At 40.7% G+C, this 19764-nt stretch overlaps 1 protein-coding gene across 2 annotated transcripts in view; it reads right to left on the bottom strand.

Annotated features, from left to right (window-relative positions):
- Window positions 1–251: 251 nt before the first annotated feature.
- The window catches only part of PRX (periaxin), a 53406-nt gene continuing 33893 nt past the window's right edge, over window positions 252–19764 (bottom strand). The window contains exons 4-8 of one of the 2 annotated variants that reach the window (XM_040406174.1): window positions 10353–10466; window positions 9828–9987; window positions 9172–9365; window positions 6316–8154; window positions 252–6276 (exon numbers count right to left, since the gene is read on the bottom strand). In XM_040406174.1, the coding sequence (XP_040262108.1) occupies window positions 1933–6276; window positions 6316–8154; window positions 9172–9365; window positions 9828–9987; window positions 10353–10379 (6564 nt within the window). In that variant the 5' untranslated portion in view covers window positions 10380–10466 and the 3' untranslated portion in view covers window positions 252–1932. Of the gene's footprint in view, window positions 8155–9171; window positions 9366–9827; window positions 9988–10352; window positions 10467–19764 lie in introns of both variants that reach the window. The other variant, XM_040406172.1, reaches the window with a different exon arrangement.

Genomic DNA, 19764 nt, shown 5'->3' with positions numbered 1-19764 from the left:
TTGGCAAAACTACAACTCACAGCATGGCAGGAGTTGTAGTTTCGTAACAGCTGGAGAGCCACAGGTTGGAGACCACTGGTCTAGACAATTATGTTTACACAAATGCGTTGTTATTGATGGTGAACACAGATATCACATCAGTCTGCAGGGCAAGAAACTCTCTCACACGCTAGTATCATACTCTAACCTCCAAAGGAAAAAAAAACTAAACTTTGTTTTACACACGGCTACACAGCCTCCAGTTGTCTATGTAGAAGAAGGCTTCGCCTAGCTCATGCTTCACCTAGAGACCAGCTGAGATATACAAGCCCCCCCCCAGACCTCAAGGGTACTGTACATTATTGTGATCATTGGGTTCTGGAATGATGACTGCAGAATGCTATAAGGGTGTTGAGCTTTTATGAAGATGCCTAATTTCATTGGTGAAGTCAAATAAGCCCTAGAGGGCTTTTATTTGGTTTCAAGGGTTTTGGTGCGACTGATTTTTTTTAGGACAGATAAAAAAAAAACATGAAATAGCAGCTGGGCAATTGGAACCCTCTGAGGCGTCCGTATCAACTATGTAACCCTCTGAGGCCCTATTGCAAGTTTAATAATAGACCACACATCCAACAAATGTAGAGCTGAAAACTGTGATAATGGACATGATATCTCATTGTGGCCATACTCTATAAATGGCCACCAGGGAAAAAATCCCAACAGGGAAGTTGCTAACTGCATTTTTTATGTTATGGCATTTTTGAGTAAAGAAAATTGGGTCTCAGAAAACCAATTTTCCTTTTTACAATTTGGTTGCCAGAATGTTTTTGGCTAGGGTGAGTTAACACCTTCAATAGTTTTGCCAACTTTATCTAAAATAGTAGAACTTAATGAAACAAATGGCTCTGCAACCATAAAGAACATTATTATCCGAAGGAATTACTTAACTGTCTATCATCTCCTCATCTTTGTTTTCCTACACAGAAGTAAGCCCCAGACTATAAATTAAACAGACTTTTTACTTTAATTTGGAGGTGGCACTAAAAATGATCAGATGGTGGACTATGAAGACATGTTGTTATTACATTTTACCAACTTTTTATTGTGGCAGTTCCAAACTTCAGGAGGAGGCAAGACGTGGTCACGCTCAGTGGTCATGCTGTTTGTAATACCAAAGAAATAAGGCACATTTTCTATATAAATAACATTCTACAAAATTACCTTGCTTGTGTTGCACAGCGAAATAGGTGATTGTTACATGAATTAATTAAGCAAAACAGCTTGGGGGCTTTAGCATCAACTGGACAAAGATAGCCGGAGGTGCATCATTAACAAGGTGCATCAAGAAATGTGTAAGGATTGTAAGAATGCTGTAAGGTGCCCACTGTTGAACTGTACCCATACCCTGGCTAGGCATGTACTAGTGCGAATGTTGAGTACTGAGTAGTTCTTCAACTCTATCATATATGCCAAACTTTGCTGAACCACAGAATGGTCTGTGAAGTTTCCCATCACCAAAGCCAAATATTGGGTGACCAGTCTCGCTCTATTGTCAGAGGAAAGTAAACAATGGCACTGACCATATAAAATAAACTAATCAGACCCCAGAGGTATCAGTTTCAATATTATACTCTCTGCTTAAATTAAGACATGGTAACTACAACCCTACTAAAATTTGTATTTATTTGCAAGTCTGGGTGGAAAGAAGCAAACATCATTTTAATCTACATTTCTTCTAAGAACCCTGTTGTTAAATGATAAGCACATCAATTTAAATGAATTAAAATACAGACAGGTATGGTAACCTTCATTAAGACAATTTTGGAGGACCACCACTGTAGTCACTGAGGTGCAGGAGAGATTAGAGTGGAGAGATTATTTTGGAACATGCAGCCTGCAACATTTAAGGATACTTGTTGGTAAATGCAGTCCTTGACGAACACATGTACTGTCTTATATGGCCAGGGTCTTCTCTGTTACAGTCTCTGTCTTGATTTGTTTTGTTGTTGTAACTTTTATGAAGCCCAAACTTGTTTCTTGCTCTTCCGTGGTTTGTTCTTCTTGATGGGTAGTAAAGCTCATCTGCGGCAGGGTAATGTTGAAACCTTCTTGAGAACTTTCTTCCTTCATCTCTTTACTCAATTCCACTTCTGATTTTGAGTTCAGAGATAACTTGGGAATCTTATACTTGGTTGACTTGTCTTTACTGGTGCCACCCTCATTGTCTTTATGTATACCACTATTGTCCACTGTGTATTCCCCCTTAGATTTACTCGAAAGAAATCCAAGAGAGATCCGACCCATCCCTGACTTTGAGTCACCCTCTCTAACATTTTCCATAGTTGCCATCTCGGTTCTTGCAGAGGAACTAATTATGTGATCTTCACTCTTTTCTTTTTTCTTGAAACCAGAGAAAGCAATTTTAGGAGACTTAAATTTGTAGGAAAGAGAGCTCTCGGTGCCTTCATCTTTTGATTCGGGTTCTTCTGTCTTGACTAATTTTAGATTCATTTCAGAGTCTATTTCTTTGGCCTTGTATGGTGATGAAAATTCAACCTTGGGAAACTTTAGCTTACCAACCTTTACAACACCATCTTGTGATCCATTTCGAGTAGATACCTCATTTTCCCCATTTACATGGCCAGAGGTTCCATTTATATTTACTTCCCCTGGTTCCCCAGAATTCACCCTAGAAGAAGAAAACCCTAATCTGGGGAACTTGATCCTTGAAGACTTCGCAGAGACATCACTTGAGTCTGCATCGGTTTCTTCTTCTCCATTTTCTTCAGACCCTTTACCTTTGCCTTTCGACCGACCAAAAGAAGGTTTCATTTTTATTTTAGGCAACTTGATCTTCAATTCAGGACCTTCCAATTCCAGACTTGTGTCAATGTCAGATGATACCATATCTGCACTTTTGTCCTTGGTTTTGCTAAGAGAGAAAATATTCTTTTTTGTCTTTTTCCCTTCATGCTGATGTGACTCATGTTCAGAGTGCAAACTTTTCATACTGATCTCACTGTCTTTTGTCTCTGCCTTCAATTTTGGTGGAGAAAGCTCCACATCTCCAGATACAGCTTTTGGTAAACTAACTGCTAATTTTGGTAGCTTTACTTTGTATTTATTTTCAGCATCCTCTTCAGATGAGTCATGTTTGTATTCATCCTTGATTTTACTGCTCTTCTTTGCAAAATCACCTACTTCTGAGTCTTTTGTTAGCTTTTGCTCCAATTTTGCTCCATCAACTTCATATTCACCATGTGCTTTAATCTTTGGAGTAGATAGTTCCACATCTGGCATCTTGAACAATGACTTTTTTCCTTTGGATTCCTCATCAAGAGTCATTTCCATGTCATCATCTCCCTTTCGTCCCGATATACCAATTGTTGGCATCTTAATTTTTGGCAATTTCAGCCCTACATCTAATTCTAACTCTTCAAGATTTGACGAAGTGATGCTTTTTACCTTGGTAACTGTACTAGTATGGTCACTTTCCAAGGAAGCCCCCACTCTTTCACCTTCACCTCCTGAAAATCCAACATCAGGCAAAGTCATTTTTGGCATTTTAAACTTTAGGTCTACACTCTCCTCAGAAGGATGCAAAGGTTCTGTGCCTGCTTCTGTAGTCCCTTTTGATATCCCAAATGATGGCATTTTGATCTTGAACATACGGCCATTGTCAGAATCTTCATGATCTGAGACCTTCACATCACCTTTCATAGCCATTTTGTGGTCGCTTTTTAACTCTTTGTCCTCTTCTTTCCCTTTAAGAGATCCTACTTGAAGCTTAGGCATTTTTATTTTGAAGTCCATGATACCTGATTCAGAACTGTCTTCTGTTTTGGAAGTCTTGACATCTGCTTTAACAATGCCTTCCTCTACACCTGTCATGGAGTCTCCAAATTTAGGAATCTTTATTTTTGGCATCTTGAGCTTTAAATCATGTTCACCTTCAGAACCACTTGATTCTACTTTAAGTGACTTAGATAAGTCACTCAATTTTAAATCATCCTTGCTTAGACTGATATCTAGTTCCAATTCTGGAGCTCTTATTTTGGGAGTGGACATTTTTGAGAGCTCTACTGATGGCAAACTGAAGGTTCCTTCAGAAGCACTTGCTTTATCACTTGAACCTTGCACTTTGGTCTCACCTTCAATAAATGGTATGTCCTCTTCATCGAATTTTACTTTTGGAAGAGAAATATCAACGTGTGGCAGTTTCAGCTTAGGCCCTTTAAGTTTTCCTTCGGAATGAATGGCTTTTGCTTTATCACCACTAATGTCCACCTTGGCTTCCAATTCCTGAAACTTAGGGAGTTCAACTCTTGGTATCTGTATTTTGGCAGATGATTTTTCCATGCTAACATCAGCCTCATGCTTCAATAGTATTTTGGGCAAACCAATATCGAATTTGACATCTGAAACTGAAGCACCAATGGATGAAAGCTTAGGTATTTTTAAATCACCTTCATATCTTTTAATGTCTGCATCAGAAACATCTACTTCTACTTTTGGTTTTGATGTACAGATGTCTGATTTAACACACGGGACAGAAATCTGTAATGAAGGCGTGGCTGGAGGTGTAGATATTTCCAGAGAAGGCATCTTCATTTTATCACTAAGGTGGAAGTCAGAATCTTTTGGACCCACTGATTTTTCTCCTGTCTTTGAAAGTGACACTTCAGTTGTTTGATCACTCTTTAGTCCAAAAGAAGGTAACTCAACCTCAGGGACTTTAACATGGACATCAGGCATCTGAAGATTTTCTTTTGAACCTTTTAAAATCAAATTTACTTCTGGTGCCTTTACTTTTGGGGATGACATTTTAAATGTGGGCATTTTCATAAAAGAAGTTTTTCCATCGCCACTCTCAGTCTCTAGAGAGACTTTTGAGTCCTGTGTTACAGTCTTAACTTTCTTTGTTTTTTCTTCTGGAGAACTTATTCCAGGTTTTTCCTCAGAAACATCTGTATCTTTCCTTGATATTCCAAATGAAGGCATCCTAATAGTGGGCATTTTCATTTTTAGCTCTCTTCCTTTTCCTTTGGCTTCAGTACTCTTTCCATCAAGTTCAGCAGAAGCGTCTTCTGCTTTTGCTGATTTAGATGAGGACATTTTACCCTTTACTTTAGTTTTCTCAATATCTGCATCTTCTTCACCACCTTTGCTTTTCCCAAATTTCAGCATGGAAAATTTGGGAAGGTTCAACTTCACATCTGGAATGTCAATATTAATTTCAGGTGGTGGTGAAGCATCTCCTTTGGGAAGTGCAACATCAACCTCTAACTTTGGAGCTGAGATATCAACAGTTGGAAGTTTACCTAATGGAACTTTAACTTTTCCATCAGAAGATAAGTCCACCCGACCAGAAGAAGTATCCACCTTCTCTTTGATAGCTTTTATTTCTCTTTCCACTGCAACATCTTGCTTTGATTTAGGAAAAACTATTCCAAACTTTGGCATTTTCATTTTTGGTGATTTAACTGCAAGTTCAATGTCTCTTTCTGCATCTGTTGTTTGTCCATCAACTTCACCTTTCTTAGCTTTTGATCCAGAAATTCCAAGTTTACGAAAAGAAAACTTGGGTGCTTTCCATTTAGCTTCACCATCACCAGAAATAACAGCTGCCAAATCTTCTTTACCAGACACATCGGTTTCAATTGTTGGAATGTCTGCACCAATGTCCACATCAGGAATTTTTGGTGTAGCTATCTCAAGAAATGGAAGTTTAACAGATGGCAACTTCATTTTAGCTTCTTCATCTTCTACAACTGGCTTTACTTGTTTTGCTTTAGAAAGTTTCACTTCAGCCTTTTCTTTTAATTCACCCTCACTAACCTCTGTGGATTTCCCAAGTCCAATCTCAACTTTTGGCAAACTCATCTTGAGTCCTTTATCTTCTGTGTCCACCCCAGTCTTCATTTCTGTAGTAAGATGTGGTGAACAAATGTCACCCGTCACCTTTGGGACATCAAGTTCAACAGCCATATCTTTGGCTACGTCACTGAGCTTAGGAAGATTTAGCTTTGGCATCTGGAATTTAATGTCTTTGTCTTCAACAAATGCATCAGTTCCCTCAGTTTTCACTTTTGGCAAATTTAAACCAACATCAAGTCTAGGAGCATCTATCTCAAAAACTGGCATTTTAATAGAAGGAATTGCTACTTTCGAATCTCCAGTCTGGCCATCAAATGCTATTGAATCCAACTCTACTTTTGGAAGTTTAATTGCACCTTTAGGCTTTTCCACTGAAATATCTAGGTCAGGTTTTGATGAGGTTAAGCTAAGAGCAAAAGTTTTTGTCTTAGGAACAGCAATACCTAAGTCAGGAGCAATTATTTTATCTTCTTTCTCTTTGTCAACTTTTATTTTTGTATCAGCACCAGATATGTGAATTCCAACTTTTGGAGGAGACATATCAGGCTTTCCAAGTTTTGTTGTCACATCAAGCTTAGGTAAGGAGACTTTGGGCATTTTAAACTTCAAGTCCGTACTCTCTAATTCAAGTCCTTTTTTATCTACTTTAGCTGTGGGTATGGTGCCCTCCAGTTTACTTGGATCACTGTCTTGGACTTTGGGTAAGAAAATATCAACTGATGGCATCTTAATTGAAGGAAATGTTAATTTCCCCTCTGTTTCTGTAGAAGAATCTGATCCATCTACCTCAGACTTTTCTTTTACAAGCAACCCACCAAAACTTGGTAGTTTAGGACCTTTCAATTTAAGTTCTGCTTTTTCAATTTTCCCAGCTGATACCTCTGACTCAGCTCCCAGTCCTTCATCCTTTAAGCCCAATTTAGGAAGACCTATTTTAGGCATTTTGAGTGTAACATCTGGAATTTCAATAGAACTTTCAGCTTCAACTTTCTCAGATTTCACATCTAATTTTGAAATAGTACCAGCATAGGCATCTTTAACTTTCATGCCTACCTTAGGAGGACTCACTTTGTGCATCTTAAGGGTTACATCTGGAACCTGAATAGGTTCAACAGAAAGATCTTCTGACTGTACATTTAGGTCTAAGTTCACTTTTGGAGCAGAGATGTCAATAGATGGAAACTTTAGGGAGCTTTTCTTTTGACTTTCAGGACTATCTCCTTCAATTTTTTCTTTAGAAAGAGAAATTCCAAATTGTGGGGTTTTTACAGAAGGGATTTTTACCTTATCCTCGGAAACTTTCCCCTTAATATCTTTTTTGACTTGGGGAGGGGTTACTTCCAAAATAGATTCTGCCGTTTTAGTGGACATGCTAAATTTTGGAAGTTTAATCTGTAGGCCTTGACTAGTAGAAGCTGGTGTTTCCACTTCTACAGAACCTTCTACTTTTGGTAAACGTAAGTCAACATCCAATTTAGGTGGTGCTATTTCAACTGAAGGTAATTTTATTTCAGTCTTCAGCCTTCCATCAACTCGAAGAGTGAGGTCTTGCTCTTTTTGTAACTGTGGTGGACAAATTCCTACTTTTGAAATGGATGGTTTGCTTATTAGAGCTTCTGGTGCTTCCACTTCAACACCAGCTACTGGCATCTTAATTTCAACATCTGGAATTTTAATCAAGGTGCTTAAGCCAGTTGTTTTAATACTTTCAGAAGTTTCTGTCTCACTTTTCTTGATTGTTAGTGGTATATCAAGCTCCACTTGAGGAGTCTTAAAAACTGTCTCTTTGGTTTCAGTTCCAACCTGTGGTGCTGCAATTCCAACCTTTGTTGTTGCAAATTCAATATCTGGCTTTGCCACTGTGACATCAACTTTTGGCTTCTTCATTTTAGGAATATCAATACCAACTTGAGCTGCAGATTTCTCTTTCCCTTTTACTTCATCTTGAGCTTTCCCTGAAACATCTTTAGCACCAGAAATGTCCACAGAAAGTCCCCCAGCCACTGCTGCGTCTTTGACCCTTAGTCTTGGGAACTTCATCCTTAGTCTTTTCTGTTCTGTAGTTACTTTAGTAGAGATCTCTGTGCTCTTAGTTTCAGTAGTGGTGTCTGCTCCTCCCTTCATTTTTAGAATTTTGGAGAACTTTGGAAAGGAAAATTCCACATCTACTGGTGGAATGTCCAAGCTGGCAGCAGAAATTTCGGAACCTTTTAAAGCTTCCATGGAAGCTTCTGAGTCCTTAACTTCACCTGGAACCTTCTTTTTTTTCTTCTTCACTGGAGTCAGGCTTTTAACAGTCTGCCAGAAAAATCAAGATATCTTATTAATACATGCATCACATCACTAGGTTCATTTAGAAATCGCATTTATGTGGCAATTATATTTATGTGTTATGTGTTTATGTATGAATTTAGGAGAATTACGCATGTAGCTTTTGCAATCGCATGGCTGGCATGCCTTAAAGAGAATGTGTCATCAGAACATGACCTGTTATTTAATTTTTTTTTTTCATATTTAGGTAGTTTTTTTTCCATGTCCCTATTTAGATTTTTAAAAATTTATAAAATCTTGCAGTTTTCACTCTGGCCACCAGTGCTAAAATATTTTGAGACTTCCCGACTTTTGAGAGCAGCACTGGACAGGAGCTGACCCATTGACTTCTATGGGAGGGTTTTCTAGGCATGCTCTGTGGACAGAAGGGAGTAGATAAGCCACGATATCACCTATTGTAAATGTTGGATCCTGTCTTATCTATATAGAGGAGTTACTAGTCATTGTAATTCTGCCTATGAGGATAAGATAGCTGCTGAAAAGTTACTTGTACAGAACAGGAAATCATGACCTATTATAAGGCTTAGTGGCCAGTATGAAAATTGCAGGGTTATATACATTTTTATTGAATCTAGATGACATGGAAAAAAAAATTAAATTCACCAAATTTTTTTTTTTTTAAATCGGGATTTAAACAATAAGGGGGTCATTTATTATACTGAAATAAGCCTAAATTAGCCGCATTTCAGGTGCAGATGCGACTTCTCCCCACTCACGCCAGGTCTTGTTTCAAGTGTAGAAAAAGGTCTAAATGTAAGACAGCTAGTAAGCTGTCTTACATTTAGAACTGGCACTGGATGCCAAAGTTATGGAGAGGCAGGCGCCTAAGCAATGGGGCTTTACTAAGACCAGCATCTAAAACGCTGGTCTTAATAAATTTGCCCCTAAGTCATTTTCTGATGAGACATTCCATTTAACATCTAACATTTGCACCACAAAAAAGAGCATCAGTAATACATTAGTTGAATATACACATTTACATACCATTTTTGGCATCTTAGCTTTTGGACCCTTCACTTCCACACTCCCAGAGCTTGGAGACACAGTAACATCACTAGATGGCACTATCCTTTTGAGGCAGTAAGAGACTTTATATTGCTCTGCATACTGGAGGATCTTCAATGCATCTTCATATTTAATGTTTTCAAAGTAAACTCTGGCACTTATGATCTGGTCCCCTGTGAAAATTAGATGTTAGAAGCTGAGGGTACAAGGATATCTGTGACTTAATTAGTTCCAAAAAAATTGAAGATAGTTATACAGTGAAACATCTTCCAAAGACCACCTCTTTGAGAGGACCACCTCCTTTGTGATGGATTTTTAGTTTCATCATAAACTATGTATACTGACCATCTTCTTTTAGTGAACCACCCCTCTAGTAGACCATTTTTCAATGCAATTTTGGATGGTCATCTCAACGAGACTAACATGTGAACTTTACTATATTGTCAGTCCTGTGTTTATGTAATGCCTGTTGTATCCCCGATATGGAGATGGTACCTATAGAGAAAGGATCTCCTCACCCATTAAAATAACCAATGTGGCCTATCACAGCTTGGTCCACTATCTCCAAGGGTCCCATGGCAGCCATATAGGCTGCCTGTATGTTTTATGCATCCTTAACCCTAAGCAATATTTACCTTCAAGCAGAGACAAATTTCTGGCAGCAGGGGAGTCCTTAAGGATTTCTGAAACAAATAATCCGTCTTTGCCTCCTCCAGAGAGGTTTATGCCGGACATTCCTGCCTGTGCCTCAGTTTCTACAATCACCTCCACCATCTCTGAAGCTCTTAGCTTCTCCTGGAAAAACATGGCAAGACATTAAGCACAAGAGTCTAAAATTATGTTCATACTTCCCAAACCAAATTTCTAGAATAAAAAATGTCTATCAAGTTTGCTTTTGTGTACCTTAGAATCTTTTATTAGATTGGTTGTTTGGATGCCTCTAATTTATAATCACCGCTGTAAAGAAAATCAGCTCTACATACATTGACCTTCTAGTGAGCCTATTTATGATGAGCTTGTGCTTATACATAGCAGTCAATCAGAACAGGCAGAGCTGTAAAACCACATGCATAGGATTTCCCGAAAGTGCTTTATACCATACAAACTGTGGCTTCACATCTGAGGTTGGATTATAAGTACAAAATTGGAGGATATCCCACCTCTGTTATCTTCACATTAGCCTCCATCTTTGGTTCCTCTTGCTCTGCAGAGTTTCTTTGCCCTTTCAGTAGCAAAACTTTCTTTAACTCTGCGTGTAGTTTCTCCTTCTGTGCCTGAAAACAAAAAAAAACCTCATCAAAAACAATAACCACCACCATTATCTGCAGCAGCAGCATCCTATGTCTCATTATCAGGAGACAACAACTGAAGGTGAGTTGAGCTTCTCATCTATGCCTGGCATACAGAGCCCTCAGAGTGCCATATTAGATAGCTTTCAATAACATTGCTGATACCTCAGGTGTGAATACATGGATTTAGACATTTGAAATTCAAGGAGGGAGGCATCGTAGCACGGACTAAGCCGAAAAACTAATCTACTGTCCCCTTGTGTATCATGTGGAGGCTGACACAGTTAGAGACAAAGTTATCCTTTCCATCACCTGTGGCCCAAGCCTTGTATCTGAATACCATGACCAGACCAGATTCTTACTGCTCCCTGGTGACCTAAAACAGGGAGATATACACCACCAATCTCTGGTGATAAGCTTGGGCTAAGGAGATGCTGACTCTATTCTTCATTGGGCCTACTGACAGGTGGCCCACAAACAAAAATTGCCCATTGCCCACATAAACAATTTTTTTTAAGCTACCCAAGTAAGCTGCAGACTTTTAGTTCATTCTAGTCTTTGGTGGAAATGAGTAGGAGAACTTCTGGCTTCTTTACAAGTGAGTTACAAAGGAAACACCACAGAATTTTATTCACAGGAAAAACCTTTGTTGATGTAACACGTAAGACACACTGGCAGAGATGAAAACAGGAAACAAGAGATCAAGACGGACTGAGATGTTTTGCATGGGGCTGAGGCTCAGGGTCAGGTTATGCTCCTTCATTCGCAAAAGCCATATATGAAAATGTAATTATGATCCCTAGGAACATTGACACAACTCCCTTACAGATGGTCCTATAGTTTTCTGCATAGGTATGGTGGAATGTCCAGCTTCAGGCTGGCAAGCACAAGACATTTTTGCAGCAGCTCGGCCCCAATTCATTATCTGCACCAGGGTCCTCACCAGCAATCCCTTGCCATTATAGTACTAAAATTCTCCTAAGTGATAGAGAAGCCTTTAGGTCCCAACTACTGCTTGCCAAACGTCAAACTGAATCCCTATTGCTATACCACAGAGTAGGGTAAGCTCTTGGTGTCCAAGCTAGGGGTTTCAGAATTCAGACCGTGAAGTTCAGCATCAGTGCTGTTGGAAAATCATCTATTGAATTGCTCTCTGTCACTTCCTTTCTACCTTGCCCTCATTTATAATACCTACAAACCATTTCCTCCACTCATGTATCTGTAGTATGGTCCACCGGCTCCTGCCATTCCTCTCCTTACTCTATCCTTCTTCAATGTTGCTTAGGGTAGGTACTGGCTCTCCTTAAGGAGACTGGCTGTGTATGAAGAGTTAGTGGAAATACTCCATGTGAAAATAATAAGAGGTATCCTTAAAGAGGACCTTTCATCAGCATCAAGTATGTAAACTGAATATACATACATGGAGAGCGGCGCCCAGGGATCCCCCTGCACTTACTATTATCCCCGGGCGCCGCTCCGTTCTCAGGTTACAGGCTCCGGTAAAGTCATAGTTAGGCTCCACCCATTTGAGCCTGCCGGCGTCTCTTTCCCCTTATTTGTAGCGCTGGCCAATCGCAGCGCTCAGCTCTTAGCCATGCTATGAGCTGAGCGCTGCGATTGGCCAGCGCTACAACATAGGAGAAAGAGACGCCGGCAGGCTCAAATGGGTGGAGCCTAACTATGACTTTACCGGAGCCTGTAACCGGAGAACGGAGCGGCGCCCGGGGATAATAGTAAGTGCAGGGGGATCCCTGGGCGCCGCTCTCCATGTATGTATATTCAGTTTACATACTTGATGCTGATGAAAGGTCCTCTTTAAGGAGAGGGAGAATTGTCTCCCCTGGCTCCATCCCTCATCTGGGCCCGTTCCACTTCCTTAATCAGCATTGCTATGGGTAGGTACTGGCTCACCTTAAAAGGTTATATACTGATGACCTACAGTACAGACCAAAAGTTTGGACACACCTTCTCATTCAAAGAGTTTTCTTTATTTTCATGACTATGAAGGCATCAAAACTATGAATTAACACATGTGGAATTATATACATAACAAACAAGTGTGAAACAACTGAAAATAAGTCATATTCTAGGTTCTTCAAAGTAGCCACCTTTTGCTTTGATTACTGCTTTGCACACTCTTGGCATTCTCTTGATGAGCTTCAAGAGGTAGTCCCCTGAAATGGTCTTCCAACAGTCTTGAAGGAGTTCCCAGAGATGCTTGGCACTTGTTGGCCCTTTTGCCTTCACTCTGCGGTCCAGCTCACCCCAAACCATCTCGATTGGGTTCAGGTCCGGTGACTGTGGAGGCCAGGTCATCTGTTGCAGCACCCCATCACTCTCCTTCATGGTCAAATAGCCCTTACTTTCAAAGTTTTCCCAATTTTTCGGCTGACTGACTGACCTTTATTTCTTAAAGTAATGATGGCCACTCGTTTTTCTTTACTTAGCTGCTTTTTTCTTGCCATAATACAAATTCTAACAGTCTATTCAGTAGGACTATCAGCTGTGTATCCACCTGACTTCTCCTCAACGCAACTGATGGTCCCAACCCCATTTATAAGGCAAGAAATCCCACTTATTAAACCTGACAGGGCACACCTGTGAAGTGAAAACCATTTCAGGGGACTACCTCTTGAAGCTCATCAAGAGAATGCCAAGAGTGTGCAAAGCAGTAATCAAAGCAAAAGGTGGCTACTTTGAAGAACCTAGAATATGACATATTTTCTGTTGTTTCACACTTGTTTGTTTTATATATATATATATATATATATAATTCCACATGTGTTAATTCATAGTTTTTATTCCTTCAGTGTGAATCTACAATTTTCATGGTCATGAAAATAAAGAAAACTCTTTGAATGAGAAGGTGTGTCCAAACTTTTGGTCTGTACTGTATCCTCTGGAAAGGTCATCAGTATCTGATTGGTGGGGGTTCGACACTCAGGACCCTCTCTAATCAGCTGTTGGAGAAGACCCCAGCACTACTGTGAGCGCCGTGGCCATCTCCCTACTCACCAAACACAGCGTCATACATTGTATAGGGGCTACTTGGTATCCCAGCTTAGCCCTATTCACTTGTATGGGACTGAACTGCTTCTAGACCCTGAGACCCATGAACGTGTTGTCACTGGACTAGAGAAAGCTAAGAAAAGGCTGCAGCGCTACTGTGAGCGCCGGTACCTTCTCAAACAGCTGACCGGTGGGGGTCCTGGGTTTTGGACCTTCACCGATCACATACTGATGACCTATCTAAAGTATAAGTCATCAGTACCGGTATGTAAGTCTCAGAAAACCCAAGTACACCAGCTATGTATGAGGACTTACTGGCAATGCTCCATGGGAAAAAAATATGCAAAGAGGTATCTCCCTTGGCTCTATCACTCATCTGAGCCCATTCCAGTGCTCATTTACCTTACCAATGTTGCTTAGGGTAGGTACTGGCTCTCCTTAACCCCTTCACAACTTCCATACGGCTATATAGGTGCTATCTGCACATACCCCGTGCAGCTAGCACGTGTATAAACGTCATGGCAGCTCTTTAATCCAAGCGCTGCAAAACGCTTGGAATAAAGCTACTGCCAGACTAACCAATCGGAGTGCAGCAATATAAAAATGCCAGTTTAAAGCTGTGATCTCCATTCTGGAGATCACAACCTGAAATCGGGTAAGACCCCCTGTGTGCCGCCGAGCCCCTGATGATTTCTGTGTCCCCAGTGAATTTTAGTGCCCCCCCAGTGCCTCAAGATGTCGCCATTATCCTCGTTCCCCTGATTCCCCCTGCTCCTCTGTGCCGGCTTTGATGGCAGCGGCTCAGGAACGGACTTGCTGCCATCAGCAGAGAATGTTAGCTGTAACTTACAGCTAACACTCTGCTGGCACCGATCTAGGCCGTCTAACCCCATAGATGCCGCGGTCAGCAGCCGCCCGCGACATCCATGGGGTTGAGAGGGAGTGAGCTCCCTCTCTCTTGCATCGGGCCTCCGCTGCCGCAATGGCAGCGGCCAGATAGTTGCCATGGCAACCAGACGCCTTACAAAGGTGTCCCGGCTGCCATGTATCTAAGGCTGATCAGACCATGAGGGTCTGATCAGCCTAAGGGTAAGTGTAGCACTGACTATACAGTGCATTGCAATAGATAACGATTGCAATGCACTGTATAGTGATCAGGCCCACTGGATCTTCAAGATCCAGATGAGTCTTGATAAATAAATAAAAAGTGTAAAAAACAAGTGAAGAAAAAAAATGGAAATAAAAATCAAATAAAAATTGTCTTTTCTCATATTCGTTCATTTATGTCATTAAAAAAATCAAATAAATAAAAAAAAACTATACATGTAACGACCGGCTCTATAAATATATCACATGATCTACCCTATGCGATAAACACCATAAAAAAAAAAAAAAACAGTGTCAAAAAAAGCCATTTTTGTCACCTTACGTCACAAAAAGTGCAACACCCAGCGATCAAAAAGGCGTATGTCCCACAAAATGGTACCTTACGTTACCTCATCCCGCAAAAAATGAGCCCCTACATAGGAAAATCGCTTAAAAAATATTTAAAAAAATACCCCCCTCCCCTCCTTACCACTCCGCATATGGATATGTTAAGGTGTCACACACTATTCTCTCATGCCTGTATTATGTATTATGTTTTGTTTTTGTTTTTTATTCTTTATTTATGTGCTGTTCTTCCCTTGCACACTACTACAACTATATGTATTGCTGCTATTTTTGTTCAATTACGCTTGGTAATAGCTGAGCTTATGTTTTATATTTCTCTAAACTCTCCTGTAAGATGGTATTGAATAATAACAGAAGTACCAGGTTGGCAGCATCCAAGCGGATGCCCTGGTACTTACGCATAATAGAATGTGTTACTGCATAGTTTTTGTGCTATTGTGTATCTTATGTATAAGTTGTGTGCACTCTTACGTGGCTGCGTCCACAGTGTATGTTCGATTTTATTGCACAAAAATTCTCAATAAAAACCTATTGCAACTAAAAATAAAAAGAACTATAGCTCTTAGAACGTGGAGACACTAAAACAATTTTTTTGTTTCAAATATGCTATTATTGTGTTAAAGTTAAATAAATTAAAAAAAGTATACATATTAGGTATCACAGTGTCCATAGCAACCAGCGCTATAAAAATATCACATGACCTAACCCCTCAGCTGAACACCGTAAAAAATAAAAATAAAAACAGTGCCAAAAAAAACATTTTTTGTCACCTTACATCACAAAAGTTGCAACACCAAGCGATCAAAAAGGCATATGCCCCCCACAATAGTACCAATCTAACCGTCACCTCATCCCGCAAAAAATGATACTCTACCCAAGACGATTGGTCAAAAAATAAAAAAGCTATGGCTCTCAGACTATGGAAACACTATATTAGGTATTGCCACGTCCATAACGATCTGCTCTATAGAAATGTCACATGACCTAACCCCTCAGGTGAACGCTGTAAAAATAAATAAATAGAAACTGTTCCAAAACAACCAATTTTTTGGTCACCCTGCCCCATAAAGTGTAGTAATGAATGATCAAAAAATCATATGTACCCAAAAATGGTACCAATAAAAACGTCAACACTTTCTTCAAAAAACGAGCCCCTGCACAAGACGATCGGCAGAAAAATAAAAAAAATAAAGGGGTTCAGAAAATGGAGACACAAAAACATAATTTAAAAAAAATGCTTTATTATGTAAAACTGAAACAAACAAACAAACAAAGTAGACATATTTGATATCATTGCGTCCGTAACAACCTGCTCTATAAAAATAGCACATGATCTTCCATCAGATGAATTTTGTTAAAAATAAAAACCGTGCCAAAACAGCCATTTTTTGGTTACCTTGCCTCACAAAAAATGTGATATGAAAATCATATGTACCCCCATAGGCGTGCGCACGGGGTGTGCCGGATGTGCCTGGGCACACTCTAATCAAGCCTGCTGGAACAGGAAGCGGTGAACACTATGTACTTACCGCTTCCTGGTCCTCGGCTGTCAGCTGTGCAGGGCTGCGCACAGCGTGAGGCGCTTTGTAACGTCATGCTGTGCGCGCCAGTTCAGAGCAGGAGGAAGAAGATCGCGGGCGGCGAGGAGCGGCGGCGTCCAGGAGCAGAGAGGTAAGTGTTTTTTTATTTTATAAAAAATGAGGCTGCTATTTTATAAAAAATGAGGCTCTATTATAAATAATGGAAGCTAATGAGAGGCATAATGGTGGCTAATAAGGCATATGGGGGCTAGAGAGGCATAATGGTGGCTAATAAGGCATATGGGGGCTAATGAGGCATATGGGGCTAATGAGGCATATGGGGCTAATGAGGCATATGGGGCTAATGAGGCATAAGGGCTATATATACCGTATTTTTCGCTTTATAAGACGCACCTGATGATAAGACGCACCTAGATTTTTGAGGAGGAAAATAAGAAAAAAAAAATTTGAACCAAAAGGTGTGCTTTTGGAGGGGTTTTGAACTAATGGTGGTCTGTGGATGACGCACTGTTATGGGGGGACCTGTGGGTGACGCACTGTTATGGGGGGACCTGTGGGTGACGCACTGTTATGGGGGGACCTGTGGGTGACGCACTGTTATGGGGGGACCTGTGGGTGACGCACTGTTATGGGGGGACCTGTGGGTGACGCACTGTTATGGGGGGACCTGTGGGTGACGCACTGTTATGGGGGGACCTGTGGGTGACGCACTGTTATGGGGGGACCTGTGGGTGACGCACTGTTATGGGGGGACCTGTGGGTGACGCACTGTTATGGGGGGACCTGTGGGTGATGCACTTTTATGGGGGGACCTGTGGGTGACGCACTACTACGGGGGATGTAGCATCATATATAGCATCTTATGTAATGGGGGTCACTATTCACACAGGGACAATATACTGTGACACATATGATACTGTGACCAGCATAAGATGATCTTATGCTGGTCACAGTATCATGTGTCACAGTATATTGTCCCTGTGTGAATAGTGACCCCCATTACACCATCGGGCACACAGTAGACTTTATATGTAAAATCTTTTAATGGCTCTGCTTTCTTCTATACCAGTACTCACTATGAAAGCAGCAGTCCGGCCAGCACGTGACGTCACTCACTCAGTCAGTCACGCTCCTGCCAGCTTCATTAATGAAGTGGGAGGAGCATGACCGAGTAATTGACGTCACGCGCCGGCAGGACCGCTGCTTTCATAGTGAGTACTGGTATAGAAGAAAGCAGAGTGTAATGAAGCCGTTTTCATATGTAAAGTCTATAATCTTCAAGCAGTGTCTCTGCTTTAAACTAGGGCAATCCTCTGTAGTGCAACTCACTATGAAAGCGGCAGGCAGAGCGGCAGCGTAACCTCGCGATTCTCACTCATTAATGCTCCTCCCACTTCCTTCCCATGAATAAGTGAGATTCGCGAGGTTACGCTGCCGCTCTGCCTGCCGCTTTCATAGTGAGTTGCACTACAGAGGATTGCCCTAGTTTAAAGCAGAGACACTGCTTGAAGATTATAGACTTTACATGTGATAATTACCGTGAGCGGGGTCCGATGTATTACAGTACAGTGACTGCATCGGGCCCCGCCGCGAGTGTTGCCAGCCTCCGTCCCCTCCTCCCACCCCTCTGATACATCGCGGCTTGCGATGTATCAGCGTGACCAAAGTAAACATGGCAGTGTTCGCTTTATAAGACGCACTGCCATTTTCCTCCCACTTTTGGGGGGGAAAAAGTGCGTCTTATAAAGCGAAAAATACGGTATATACATACATACATACACGCGCGGTGTGTGCTTGTGCTTGTGCTTTAGGGTGCACACCCTAATGCAATAGGCTGCGCACGCCTATGTGTACCCCAAAATAGTACCAATAAAACTGGCACCTTATTCCCTAGTTTCCAAAATGGGGTCACTTTTTGGGAGTTTCTACTGTAAGGGTGCATCAGGGGGGGGCTTCAAATGGGACATGGCATCTAAAAACCAGTTCAACAAAATCTGCCTTTCAAAATGACGCTCCATTTCTTCTACGCCCTGCCGTGTGCCCTTACATCAATTTACGACCACATGTGGGGTGTTTCTGTAAACCGCAGAATCAGGGTAATAAATATTGAGTTTTGTTTGGCTGTTAACAAAGTTTGTAAAATCAGTTTTGAGTAGCTTGAGGGGTGTAGTTTCTACAATGGGGTCATTTATTGGGGGTTTCCAATATGTAAGCCCCACAAAGTGACTTCAGAACTGAACTAGTCCTTAAAAAGTGGGTTTTGGAAATGTTCTTAAAAATGTTAAGAATTGCTTAAAAAATTATAAGCCTTCTAACGTCCTAAAAAAATAAAATGACATTTACAAAATGATGCCAACATAAAGTAGACATATGGGGAATGTTAAGCAATAAGTATTTTATGAGGTATCACTTCCTGTTTTAAAAGCCGGGAAATTGAAATTTAGAAAATTGCTAATTTTTCCAAATTTTGGGTAAATTTGGGATTTTTTCATAAATAAAGGTGAAATATATTGACTCAAATTTGTGACTGTCATAAAGTACAATGTGTCATGAGAAAACAATCTCAGAGTGGTTTGCATAAGTAAAAGCGTTCCAAAGTTATTACCACATAAAGTGACACGTGTCAGATTTGCAAAATTAAACGTGGTCACGGGGGTATCAATGACCCTTGGTCATGAAAGGGTTAAGGAGACCAGCTACATATGAAGACTTAGTGGCAATGCTCCATGGGAAAATAATATGCAAAGAGCTATCTACTAGAGAAAGAGAACTGTCTCACTAGTGCCACCTATTGATGTGGCTCAATATAAGTCAACGTTTAATTTTTCAACAAGCCTTGGAACATGACAAGGGTCAGTTGTCAGGTCGTATCCCCGATCAAAAAGGAAGCGCTGACTGAAACCTGGTACCTGCTTTATTAACATCCTCTTGGAGACAGAATCCATTTGTTTGTGTAAAGAACTTTAGAGGTCGGGCATTGTTACTAATCCTAAAAATGTGCCCATGGTGCCCTAGGTGGTTGCCTGCTCTGTCCACCTTGTATATTAGTAAAATCTCACAAACATTTGATGAAAAAGTAAACTGAATGCACAAGTAGGCCAAAGAGAAAGTTAAAAGTTGTGTCATTATAGACGAACCACAAAACTCAACTGTTTCATGTAGTCATTTGTTTTACCTGTAGCAACCACTAGGGTGAGTTTATGGCTCCTGCTGAGTTCAATGCTAGTTGTAAAAAGCCTTACTGCAATCAGCTCCCCCTAGTGGTGGCTGCATACTGTGTT

The sequence above is a fragment of the Bufo bufo genome, chromosome 8 (genome assembly GCF_905171765.1).
Source record: "Bufo bufo chromosome 8, aBufBuf1.1, whole genome shotgun sequence".
Classification (NCBI taxonomy): Eukaryota; Metazoa; Chordata; class Amphibia; order Anura; family Bufonidae; genus Bufo; species Bufo bufo.
Note: the sequence above shows the minus strand (reverse complement) of the source record. Positions and strands in the feature narration are given on the sequence as shown.